We start from the raw sequence: 13,207 nt of genomic DNA on the forward strand, positions 1-13,207 counted from the left end.
ATCCATTCACAAAAATATTCCCTCCCCCGAAAGGCTCCAGAGCCTGTTCACTGCTCCTGGAGAGCTCATCCATCAGGAGCTGGGCAGCTGGGGAGGTGACAGCCCCTCCTTATGGATGACTCTGTTGCCCTCAAGGCTGGCACTGAGAGATGTGCCGGTGGGACAGCTGCTCTTCCTGCCTAAACCTAAACCATTCACACCTCAGCTTATTAGCAAATTGACTAACTACAGCATCAGTCTTGCTGGAAAACATCCCTTCCTTTCCTTTCACAGGATTCCTGGGAGGCAGGGGCAGGATGCAACAGCCCTTTGCATCTAACACAGAGATCTGGTAGTGAAACGAGGGGAAGGCAACCTGAGTGTGTGGGCTGGGCTGGATTCCATGCCAGCAGTGCCCTCTGCCCAGGGCTGGAACAGGACTGGTCTGCAGGGATGCTGGACTAGTCTGCAGGGATGTTGAAGTGATCTGTGGGATGCTGGCTCTGAGCTGTGCCCGGCAGAGACTGTGAACAGGACAAAAATGCAAAGGGATTTCAGCAGCGCAGCCGCCCACGTTTCGCGTGGGTGTTGGAGCTCCACAGCTGCTCCTGCCTGACATGCAGGGTCTGTCTCAGCAAAGGCTTGCAGTGCTTCCAGAAAGATCCCTTTGGTAGGAAAACTCCTCAGAAACACAGTCGAGCTTTGATACAGATCAGGGAGCTGGGTTTTGTTGTTTGGTTTGCACTGACCTATGAAAACACTTCCCTGTTCTAATGCAAATCCCGTGACCCCAGTAAGCCCAGTTCTGCCCAGATTCCAGCCCAGCACTCCGATTTCGTGGGCTTTGTATTTTGATGAAATACTTTCTATTTTTGAATGACCCAGTAACAGGCTTGGCCCCCCTCCTTGGATAGATATATTTTAAAAGTAATACATGCGTTAACACATCAAGAGTCTGCACCAATTCCCTAGACATGTAGGTTCAGAGTGAGATGCTCCCAGGTCTCTTTCCCCATGGTTTGTGTGGGTTCTGTTGGATGACAGGCCTGTTTGTTTCCCAGGGCTGTGAGCTGTCACTGGCACAAGCCAGGCTTTGGGCAAGTGAATCCAGCTGCCCAGCTGCTCCCTTGCAGCCCGTGGGGAGTGGAAGGCAGCTCATTACTCACACCCATGACAATTTAGGGGTTAGGAAGCTAAACCTTCCTGTGCTCTGCTCAGGACTAAACAGAGAGGAAACTCAATCAATCTACATTTCTGCTTCTAAAAAACATTCTGCAGTGACTGAGCAGGGGCCAGGGGCACGTACCTGCCCCCGCCTCTGCAACGGCACTGGTGTTTCCTTGGCGAGGCTGAGTCCAGCCTGGCACTGTAAGGTTTCTGTCCTGGTGGGCTGAAGAGGACCCAAGGCTGGGAGAGCCGTAGGCACAGGAGCTGAGGAGCTGGCAGACAGCATGGGGGAAGCTGTTTGCATTGCTCCAGCCAGGGCTGAGACTGCAAGGATGCCTTCCAGGACCAGCGGCCAGCTGGGAACTCAGCCAGCACTAAATTCACACCATTCTTTTACAAATCAGGTTGGTAAGACAAACACGAGGCACAAACTAGTGTGATTTCCATAGCAACCTCAGTGAGGGTTGAAAAGTCTTTTGTAAACATAGGGCTGAACCTGAGGATCAGCTCCGGTTTTCTCCACTGAAGGGGGAAGAGAATGGGGGCTTAATAAATTCAGGTCATATAAATGAACTATAAATCTCAGACGGAGCCATTCCCAACCTCTCCATTCCCCTTTCTGTTGCCCTCTCCACATGCACAGCACGAAGCTGTCTGAAACCCAGAGCCCAACTTCTCGGCTCCAGCTTATCTCCATAAACTACACAAAGGTTTATGCCCCTCTTCCATTGCAGCTGACCTTTAGTAGCTAATTCTCTGACGCACGCACAGCCCGAGCACATGCCATGCCATTTCTGTAGGGCCACAGCGACTTGAAAAGAAATTTGGCTTGCAGAGGAACCTGATCACAGCTAGCTCCGGCTCCTCTTCCCCACTCATGGCTTCCTGCAGCCCCGTCAGTCATGCATGGATTTGAGTGTACAATCCCTCAGCTCGTCCAAGCACTGCTCCCGCAAAGCCCAGATGTGAATATGGATGCAGACAGTGCAGCATCCCCCGCCTTCTACCTGCCCACATCTCGGCATCTCCCAGTGCCCGGCAAGGCCGTGCCGTGGGGAATGGCACTGCCGTTCATCACTGTCAGCAGACAAAGCCCGCGGGCAGCGCTGGTTAATTACCAAAGTGACACGAACAGATGGTGCAGGCAGCCTGCCACCGAGGCACTGGGAAGTCCCATATCGCTTACGCCGTCACGGGGAAAGGATTTGGCAGGGCTGAGGGTGCTGGTGAAAAACACACTGAATTTTCACCCTCCTCGGGGCTCAGCTGAGCCCGGAGCCTGGATGGAGCATGGCAGATGCCAGAGCTGCCTCATTAATGGGTCCTGTTGGGGACAGACTGCACTCGCTGCAGCCTGGAGAACGTGCTTGGGGGGACAGAGGAAATCAGAGCTCAGCAAACGCAGCTTTGCAGGGAGCGGGAAGCACAGCTACAGCTGGGACATGGGAGAAGTGACGCAGGGAACAACGTATCTCTGAGCGTGTACATGAGTATCTGAAGGAGGGGTCAGAGGATGAAGCCGGTTGTTTCTCAGTGGTGGGGAACAGTAGGATGAGAGCACAAGCAGAGACTGGACCACAAGCAGTTCCACCTGAACATGAGACATGGACCCGATGCAGTGAGTCCAGGGGAGGCCACCAAGATGTGTAGAGGGATGAAGCACCTCTCCTGTGAGGAAAGGCTGAGAGAATTGGGGTTATTCAGCCTGGAAAAGAGGCTTCAGGGTGACTCAGCTGTGGCCTTGCAGTACCTGAAAGGAGCCAACAAGAAAGATAGAGAGGGACTTTTCACAAGGGCATGTAGTGACAGAACAAGGGGGAATGGCTTCACACTGAGAGGGCAGGGTTAGATGGGATATTGAGAAGAAATTATTCCCTGTGAAGGTAGTGAGGCACTGGCACAGGCTGCCCAGACAAGCTATGGCTGCCCCATCCCTGGAAGTATTCAAGACCAGGTTGAATGGGGCTTGGAGCAACCTGGGGTAGTGGAAGGTGTCCCTGCCCATGGCAGAGGGGTGGAACAAGATGAGCTTTAACGTTCCTTCCAACCCAAACCATTGTGCAATTCTATGAGGAAGAACTCTTCACTGTGTGGGTGATGGAGCACTGGCAAAGACTGCATAGCGAGGGTGTGGGGTCTCCCTCAAAAGCCATCTGGACACAGCCCTGAGTGCCAAGCTCAGGGGATGGTGCTGGAGCCAGGGGTTGGAATGGGTCCCTTCTGAGCCAAACCATCTTTCTGTGACTCTGTGCCCTCACAGAATCACGTTGAGGGTGGCAGAGCACTGGAACAGGTGCCCAGGGAGGGTGTGGAGTCTCCCTCTCCGGAGACATCCCAAACCCACGTGGACACGTTCCTGTGTCACCTGCTCTGGGTGACCCTGCCTTGGCCTCTCCAGAGGCCCCTTCAATCATACAATTCCTTGATTCTGTGAATTATCGTTCTGTGACTCTGTGCCTTCGGCCCCCACCCAGGCTGCAGGGCATGGACATCAGGAGGAATTTCTTCACAGAAGGGTTTGTCAGGCAGTGGAACGGGGCTGCTCAGGGAGGTGACGGAGTCACCGTCCCTGGTGGTGTTTAAGGAAAGGACTGGACATGGCACTCGGTGCTCTGGTGTTGTTGGCAGGGTGGTGTTCGGTCACAGTTGGGACTCCATGTATTTTACAACTTAATTCATTCAGTGATTCTACGAACTGTTCGCGGTGAGGGCCCCGCGAAGCCCTTTTCCGTCCCCCCCAGGTCCCCTCACGGGCCCTCAGCCAGACCCGCCATGACGGGCCGGGGGAGCGTCGCGCGGCCGTGACGTCACGCGGGGGCGGGGCGCGGCCAGGTCTGGAACATGGCGGCGCCCTCGGCCCCGCGGCCGCCCGGCCCGCAAGGAGCCGCAGCCGCTCGTCATCCCCCGGAGCGCGGCCGAGGAGCAGCGCCTCCGCCTCGAGCGCCTCATGAGGAACCCGGTGAGGGCGGCGGGGCCGGGAGGGGGGAGGAGGGACAACGAGACCCCCACACACCCAGGGTCCGTGAGGGGAGAGGGACACCGAGACCCCCCCATTGCACCTGCAAGGTCCGTGAGGGGAGAGGGGCCGGCACGGCCACCCCGGGGTCTGTGAGGAGAGAGGGGCCGACCTCCCCTTCCTTCTTCCCGGTTCCATGAAGGGAGACAGATTGACACCCCCCGCCCCTTTCTCCTCCCTAGGTCCTCGAGGGGAGAGGGACCGACACCTGCCCCACACACCGGCTTGTCATAATGGGAGAGGGACTTTTCTGGGGTGCTGTGAGGGGAGAGACCCTTCTCTGGGGACCCATGGGGAGGACTGGCCCCTCAGTGCTCTGCCCTCTGACCTTTGCTCTGCCCACTGCTTTTAATGGCCCCAGTTCCTCTAACTGGGTGTTTCGATCCTTTCCCGAGGAGGTGTTTGCCAGGAGGAGACTCTCAGCCGTGCCCTGTGTGTGCTGGAGCAGCTGAGATGTCCCTGCACCTCGTTCTTCCTCTGACCTTGCACCATGTGTTCTCCCTCCCCTGCTCTTTCCTGTCCTCTAGATCTGGCATGGAAGGTGCACAAATGCCTTTCATCACTTCCCAGACTACTGGTAGTGGGAGTAGACTCAGCTCCTGCGAGTGCTTGGAGGTGCTGACATGCTTCCACCTGGTTTCCATACCGAAAAGAAGCACAGACATTCCTAATCCTCCCGGGGTTTGTTGACCTGCAGGCCTGAATGTGAGGGACAGAGAGGATCCCTTCTGATTCTCCTCTTCTGCCTGCTCCTGGTCCCTGTGCGTGAAGAAATGGCTGCAGCTGTGCTCCTTCTGAGATCTGTCAGCTGATGGAAGAGGCTGTTGTCAGACATGTCCCGCCTTTCAACAATGTGTTAAAATTGCAGACTTTGCTCCTAGAAGATACTGATGGCTGGTTGGTTTGTTCTTGCAGGAAAAGACTGTACCAATCCCTGAAAAACTGAACGAATGGGCACCGCGACCTCCCCCGGAGTTCGTTAGAGACGTGATGGGTAAAGATTCTGTTCTTCAGATATCTCTGGGGTCAGCCACATTTAACTCAGAAAAGTGTTTAACAGGGGAGGACAGAGATGGTTTTTCAGTTTGCTCATTTTGCTGGAGGAAAGAGGTGTGAAATGTGCTTCGAGAGTTGCTTTTTCGAGTTTTATTTGGTTCTTGGGTCCCGCTTTTCTGCCGGTAGTCAGGATGCAAAGTGAACAAAGCCCGTGGCACTGCAGCACGTGGGCTGCCTGCAGTGCAATAAGCTGCTGCTCTGGTGATGACAAGTAAATGATGATAAGTAGATCTGTCTTTCCCACTGATCTGAGAGTGCTCTGGAAGCTTACAGTTATGAAGCCCTTCTTGTGGCTGCTTTCAGCCTGGATCTCAGGCACGTGCAGCAGGTATGGTTTTGTGTGGTCAGGCAGGGAGCTGGCAGCTGTGCAAGGAACCTGACCTCAATACTCTGCTTATACTTTACTTTTACCTGCAGGGATTAAATATAGTAGTTGTGGTATAAACTGTGTCTGCATGTAGAAGTTCTGTCTTTCTTTGGGACCTTCATCCTTCCTAGAGGTTGACTTGTTCTTATCTCAGAATAATTGATCTTGGACTGAAGTTTTTATATGCTTTGGGATAAACTCTTCTGCCTATTGGAATCCCCTCATGGCTTTTTCAAATAGCTTTGCTGTGTGCTTGAGTCAAACTGTCTTGTTTTTCTGGGAGCACCTGACATGCTGGGATTCTGCTGGTATCAAGAGCACCCGTGCTGCAGTCCCAGCTGCTGTGTTTTAATTAGGTGTCTTCTTTGAGGCTTGTATTCCTGTGCTTTGCCTCGAGAAATGGCTCAGCAGACAGAGGAAGAGAATGGAGAGTGATGTTGAAAGCTCCTATGAGGCTTCAACATGCAGGCTGATGCCAGGAAGAGAGAGCTGTGGGCATTTCATTTGTGAAGAAACAGTCAGAAACTGTCAGTGGTATCTGTCTTGTGTGGGAGAGTACAATACGATGGGGTTTATCTCCTTTCTGTTGACCTTTATTTTTTGTGTGAGATATGCTGAAAGTCAGTCAGAAGCAGCTTCAATAGGATGCTTTAGCTCATCTCTAGCTGTAGTTATTTGTGAGAATCTATGCACATTCTTTCCTAGCAGATTTACCCCTTCTTTGCTGCAGGTTCCAGTGCTGGAGCCGGGAGCGGGGAGTTCCACGTGTACCGGCATCTCCGGCGGCGAGAGTACCAGAGGCAGGATTTCATGGATGCCATGGCTGAGAAGGTCAGCACAGCTCTTTATAGTTCCCTCACCCCCCAATATTCGGTGTTCGCTGCAAATCTGTGTTTTCTTTGAAAGTCATGTACAAATAATCCCATTCTGAGCCACCCCTTGTCAGAGGAGTCTGTAGGAGTGTGTGATAACGTGGCGTCTGTGTCAGTACTGAAACATTTGGTGCTTTGTGTCAGACATGCTCCATCTCCTGTGTTCCCTGGGGTCCTAGCACACAGTAAGACACGTGAGTGTGTGTGTTCTCAGGTTGGCTTGAAAATGCTTTAAAACTAGAAATCCCTTATATTATCACTGTCTTGCCTAGAGAGAATCTAGGCAAGTGCCTGTGAACGGAGTTCAGATGTTTCTTTTAAGGCTTGGTCAAGTAGAATGGCCTCTCTTTCAGACAACATTATTGTTATACTCTCTCTTGGCCGAGTCCTTTGATCCATATGTTAATGTTTATGTCTCCAGTTATTCACTTGTTTTTACTGAAACATTCATTAAAGCAAAAGCCCAACCTTCCTCACCTGTTCTGGTGAGGATTCCTCCCTCAGAAGGTTTCAGTGTTTGGCTCAGGGTATAGGTTAAAAGTGCTGTCTGTACAGCAGTCATCCCTGGGACATGGCTTTGTATAAAGAAGCCAGGCAAAATCTGGCAGAGCTCCCTTCTGTATTTTGCTAAAAGATTTCTCCCTAAAAGGACATGACTTTTAAAAGAAGTATTTTAATTTAGATTGTGACCAAAGTATGACATGTGATCAATTACAGCAAAGACTAGATGAGGAATTCCAGAAGAAACTGGAGAGGAATAAGATGGTTGCAGAAGAGCAAACAGCAAAACGCAGAAGGAAGCGGTAAGGGCAGATTTTTCCCAGGAGGCTTGACATGGAAACCCTCACACCCTGTGCCTCATCTGTAGCTGCATGCTTTGGATAAACACTGTCATTCTGTGTCTGCATCTATCAGCTGGGAAGTCTGGCTGTGGAAATTAAATTTGTCAGTGTCATTGTTTGGTTTTTAAAGGTAGCTGTAAACCTGACAGGCTTTGCTGGCGTGGTTTCTTCTCCATGTCATCACTGGCAGGATAACTCTGGACTGGTTGAGCAGCTTTTGCTGACTCTGTGGTCTTGACTGCAACGTGCCTTACTGCATATTTGTTGTAACAGTGTCAGGAAAGGTTTGTGTTTATATCTGGCTTAAATGAACATCTGAATCCCTTGATACCAAGCAGCTTCAGTGCAAAACTGTGTGCTGCTTAGTGGATAGGCCACTTCTGCCTGCAGGTCAAGTCTAGTAGGTTAAATGAAAATATTAAAAAATATTAAATCCATCTTGCTCTTAAATTCTAGACACAGTGAAACAGTTACAAGATTGATGCTCTCAAGAAGTAGCCTGAACATCGTAGTGCATTGATACAGGAATTTAAATCCCAGTGTCTTTATCCACCACACATTTCAGAAACAGCAGGGTATCATGGCCCGGCTCTTTCACACTGTCTGACCCTGAGCAGCCTCTCCCTTGCTGCTTTGCATCCTGTGGCTGAGAGCTGCTGTGGAAAGGCCTGTGCAAAGTGACTCACTGCCATATTAGCACAAAAGTGCTCAACACAAACACTGTTGCCATCTTAGTTTAATTTAATGTGGTCCAACAGATGGCCACCAAGTCAGATCTGGCCTGCTGCCTCTTCCCTGGCTGAGAGGGAGAACAACTGTTCCAACAGCAGATGCTGCCTAAACACTAACACCTCCTTGTCCCCCTTCTATGGTCTAATGGTGCAGGACCCAAGTGGCTTTGTCCTGTAGGAGCCCCTCTGATTTCCCTCACCACCCTTCTCTTCTGTCCTGACCTAACACTACCTGGCTCTCTGTTTCAAGAGAATTCACTTATGGTGGTGAGAGAGGAACATGAATCCCAGGCTGCTCTGCCTGTGTCTGACATTAACTTGCCTGATTGCCTTTTCTGGGCAAACAAAACTGGGTTCTATGAACAGACTTTCCCTCTTACTCCTAGTGTTGTTCCAAGGACCCAATATCCCCAGGAAGTACAGCCAAAGAGGAAGGTCAAAGCATACTGCACTATTTTTTTTAAATTTTTTTTTTTTTTTCAATTAAAGTATATGTTACTGGTGATATTTTTTCCCCAATGTTCAATCCCAGCAGTCTAGGTTTTGACACCATTTTCTCTTTTTGTTCATTAGCCTAGGTAGCTAAAATACATGAGCAGTTTCATTTTTGTTCCATCTGTGTTCTTGGAGATTATTGTGTATCATATAGTTTGGGTTGCAGTGGCATCATGGAAGACTTTTAAAAGATCCCTTAGACTAAAAACAACATAGAAAAGTTTCTGTTGATCGTGTGCTAAGTTTGCTCTTGCTGAATTTTCAGTTAAGGCCAAATTTAAATTGAACTTCTCTTCTGAAATCAGGTTTTCCAATGTGTCGTTTATCAGTGTATGAATGTTCAGAAGCTTTACAAAGGTAGGATTTGTCACAGTTTTTTTTTTCTTTGCTTTATAGCCAGAAGTTAAAAGAGAAGAAGCTGCAAGCTAAGAAAAATAAACTTGAACAAAAGAAGCAGGAAAAAGGTCAGTGAAATTTAGTTTTCTTTCCTCAAGACTCAATTCTGTTCCCTAATTGAAGCCTAGAAGGGTTTTTTTCCACCCCCCCCCACCCCAAGCATTCTCAATACATGGATTGAAGCCTGAGCCTTAAGCTTGTTATTTTAGCTAATGTTTCAAAATCCTCTTTGAAAGCCATCTATGTTGAGATTTAATCTTACAAATAACTTGGCTGTTTGTGAATATTTTCCTTTTATTAGGGGAAATTTTGGACAGCAAACATTGGATTTGGTTGTTTGTGGATGTTTTGCCCCAGCTATTCTGACAAACTGCAGATTTAGAACATCATCTGCTCAAAAAGGCAGTATTGTTCGAGGCTGTGCTTTTCTCTTATGTATATTTTGAATGCTTATGGAGAAAGCAGGTGGAAAAAAATGCACAGCTTGGGCAGCAAGAAACTGAGTTATGATTGTGTGTGTAAGAAATTGAGCCACCTTGGTGCCATCTGTTCCACATGACTATTTTATTTGCATAGAAATAAACATGGGAAACCTGACTGCCTCTGTCCTCCTGCAGTGTTGAAATTAATGTTCAGCAAACATCAGTGTAACTGTTTGCTCAAACTTTTGCACATTGTTGCTTCTTTTCAGTGAGTTTATTTTAGCTTACTCCTTCAAATAGTTGTCCTTTGTGGATTAGCTCACTAACTGCAGTCATTCTTAAAGTTACAGCAGTTGCTGGTGATTCTGCTGGAACAGTGACTTGTCTGACAGTTCTACCTTAATTCTGCTTTGCTTTTCAGAATTGGATCTCTTTCAGCTGAACCATTGCCAACCTCCCATGTAAACACGGGAGGACAAATTACTTGTTAGGTTAATTTTACTTGTGACAGCAAGTGGATGTAGCAGAGTAGGTTTTTTTGGGTGTTTTGTTGTTGTTCTGTTTTTTGGTTTTTTTTAAGCTAGTCATTTATGACTTGTAACTAGGAGGAGGATTTAAGTATGAGTCAACATACTTTTGTTCATTTTGAGTGAACAAAAGAGAATACCCATCCCTTTAGGGAGTGGCTGGGAGAGAGGAGAGCTGGATCAGGGACTGGCACTGCCGTGGCACCAGTTGTGGGGCTGGAGTGGTTTTGTTTGGCACAAGTTCCTGAAAGAATCCAAACTCCCCTGTCTTTATTACATTTTTAACTCTTTACAGTTTGTGGTTCTCTATGTAAAATAATAATAATAGTAGTAGTAGTAATAACAATGATAATAATACCAGTAGAGACAGAAGCCCCTGATAGCCATCTCTAGTCTACTGAGAACAGTCTTTTCTTTTTCTAGTTTTGTGTGCCCTGGTTGAGATCTGAATTTTCCCAAATTAATTGAAGTGCATTTGTTGTATGTAGTAGGCAAGCATTTATCTTCCTTTTTGAATGAACGAATAAAACCTCTGAATTGCCATCTTTCACCTTTGTTGTAGTAAATACATTCACAATAAGGGTTGGCAGCGAATCAGGTCAGCTGTTAAAGTTAGGTTATTGTACAAACCCCTAAGACAAAATGAAAGTTCAGAACTTCACCACGCGGTGGCATCAGACCACTGAGCCTAAATCCTACGTGTGAGCTTGACTGGGCCTGAGCAACAGTAAAGAGCAGAAAAAGTCAGATTCAGGTCCCACTTGATGCTGTAGCTCATTTTCATGATTGGTTATTTAATTTCTAGTAAGTGTTTTCTGGTCTTTCAGCAGGCCTCACGAGTTTTCTGTGACCCTTGTTAACCTTAGGCATATCTTAATGGGTTCCTGTACTTGCAGTATAGCAAACAGTCTGTAAAAGTTTATGGCACCCTGTGGAGTTTCTGTGACTTGGGATAGGTGTAGGAATATACTCAGTCTTGTCCATGGTTTCCCAGTGCTCTGTAACAGTACTCTGTGATCCTTGAAAGTTTATGCCAACCTGCAGAGGTTGGGAATGAGATAATCCATCATCCCCAGTGTTTGACTACCTCTGTTTAAAGAAATAATGTTCTATAGGAGGTGGACTTGGTAACACTGGAGGTAAGGGAATATTTCTCCAAGGGGGAATTTGATATTCTGAGCTCCCTGTCGCTCGGTAGAATGAATATAATCTGATACATGTTTCCTGACTATCTGGGACTACTTAGTTGTGAGATACTTAACAAGGAAGACACAGGGGAATATGTTATCCATGTTATCCACCCGTGCTAATTAGCATGACCTAATAATACACGTTTCCTTAGCACCTGGGACTGTTTTGTTGTGAAATACTTGAGAAGGAAGACAGGTGGGAACACCTTATGGATTCACCCTGTTTGTTTTTGTAGAACCAGATCAGTCCCAAGAGCGAGGCAGCAGCGAGGACGACGAAGAGGACAGCAAGGAGGAGGAAGAGAAGGAAGATGACGCTGAAGAGCCAAGTTTTGTGATGGGAAGAGGATGAGGCCTTTCAGGGACAGCTGGAAGCACTGTTCATTGCTTTATATCCAGGAGCATGAAAGCCTTTCATCTCAGCCAAGCAGAACCCATTGGCCGTACGTTACATCTGCTTAACGGGGCATGGCCTTCACGTCACAGGCCCGAGAGATAGTGATAGAGAAATGCCAAATAAGAGATTTTTTTCTTAATTGCCTGTATAACTGCTGTGCAGTCTGCTCTAAGTTTGCTCTAAAGAGTCAGCCATAAGTCTCTGTGACCCTGGAGTTCTTTCTAACATGGCCCAGAGTGTTTTTCTGTCTGAAAGCTAAAACATATCCATTACCATTTAAGGGAAATATTACTGTGAAGGCTACGTATTCTACTTATGGCGGAGCTGGTAGCAGTGGGATACATGAATCTAAGGGAAGAGTTCAACCTGAAGTAGAAAAGTGGTCTGTAGCCAGACTCTCCTGCACTGTGAGTGTTCTGAATTTGGGGTTTTGTATGGGGTCATCTCTAACCCAAAGAAATCAGTTTATGTTGCTAGACAAGTTCTATAGATTTTTAATCGGGATCCCTTTTTTATTGCTAAAACTTTTCCCTATTGCTTTTCTTCCATGTTTTTTAAATTAATAAAAGGGATGTGTTGGATTGTTCTGTCTTCTATTTTATTTTTCAAGAGGATTTCAGTAGAATAAAGAGATGCTTGCAGGGCTGCAGGAAAGGACAAAAAGATCAAGTGATTTGGCACACATGAAAATATGGAAAAGGTGTTAGCTGCATGTCACTTACTTTTTGCTTTTGGATTGGAACAATGTATTTTCCCAAAGATTATGCCTGTAAAGCCTCCAAATGCTGTGGCAGAAAGGCTTGGAATGGAATCATTCTGCTTGTGTTACAGCTTCATGTAATGACACCTGCCTTTCTCTCTGCTTGAGCTCTCTGCTTTGCACTTTGGATTCCCCAGGAGGAATGATAACATCTATATATACATTTACTTACCGGTGCTTAAATGAAAAGCATATGCAGTGGTGGTTTTACTTGTAACTTTGATTGTTGTCTTTTCAGTGTATCTTTAATTAGAAGTGCCTGCTGGCTTTCAGACATGCTCATCCCAGAGCCTCGCATCCAGAATGTGGTGCTACTTCTCCTCAAGCCTTGGTTAATGCCAAATTATTTTAAGCAAAAACAGTAAAAAAGGGAGAATCTCTTTTTAGATTTATCCTTTGTTGAGCAGTGCTGCCAGAAATCCTGCATTTTGTCTGAGCTGGCTTTATGTAATGGCTTCTCAGTGGTATTACCGTGGCAGCTGAGAAGCAGATGTGATCAAGTGCAAGTGATGTTTGTGTTTAGTTCCCCTGTACATACCCAAAGACTTTAGAGCTGGATAACTTCTGACCTGCAAGGTCCATATCCCAGCTGTTCCCCCTCCCAGGTTAGAGATCTGCGTGGAACTGTTTTCTGCTCAGTCTCCCCAGAGGCAGGTTGTGGCAGTGTTTCATTCCTGAGCACTTCAGATGCAGGATGGATGTTCTGCACCTGGCATTTTCCCTGTGGAGAGATGAGTTATGAGCATTGCTTCACGTGAAGCCCCCTTAGGGCAGGCAAACCCTGTGGATACTGTGCGATGAGCCATAAAAATAGGGTGGTTTTTACGGACAGAGAAGAACTGAGAGCCTCACAAATAAAGATGTTCTGCCTCTGAGCTTGTCAGGCCTTTGAGCTAAGTCCTGTTCTGCATTAAGTAGAGCAGATGTTGGTGATTGAACAAATTCAGGTTGTGTGGCCTCATCCTGCCTCCTTAAGATGCCATCCTCACC

At 47.5% G+C, this 13,207-nt stretch overlaps 1 protein-coding gene across 1 annotated transcript; it reads left to right on the plus strand.

The window, feature by feature from the left end:
* Positions 1-3,987: 3,987 nt before the first annotated feature.
* On the plus strand, positions 3,988-12,042 carry PRKRIP1 (PRKR interacting protein 1). Its single transcript, XM_018076743.1, is given in 7 exon segments — positions 3,988-4,022; positions 4,024-4,105; positions 5,078-5,156; positions 6,316-6,416; positions 7,175-7,260; positions 8,922-8,989; positions 11,297-12,042. Coding segments are annotated over 7 exon segments (567 nt in total). The 3' UTR covers positions 11,413-12,042.
* Positions 12,043-13,207: the final 1,165 nt, after the last annotated feature.

This window comes from Manacus vitellinus, unplaced genomic scaffold (genome assembly GCF_001715985.3).
Source record: "Manacus vitellinus isolate BGI_N305 unplaced genomic scaffold, ASM171598v3 scaffold_32_pilon, whole genome shotgun sequence".
NCBI classification, from domain to species: domain Eukaryota; kingdom Metazoa; phylum Chordata; class Aves; order Passeriformes; family Pipridae; genus Manacus; species Manacus vitellinus.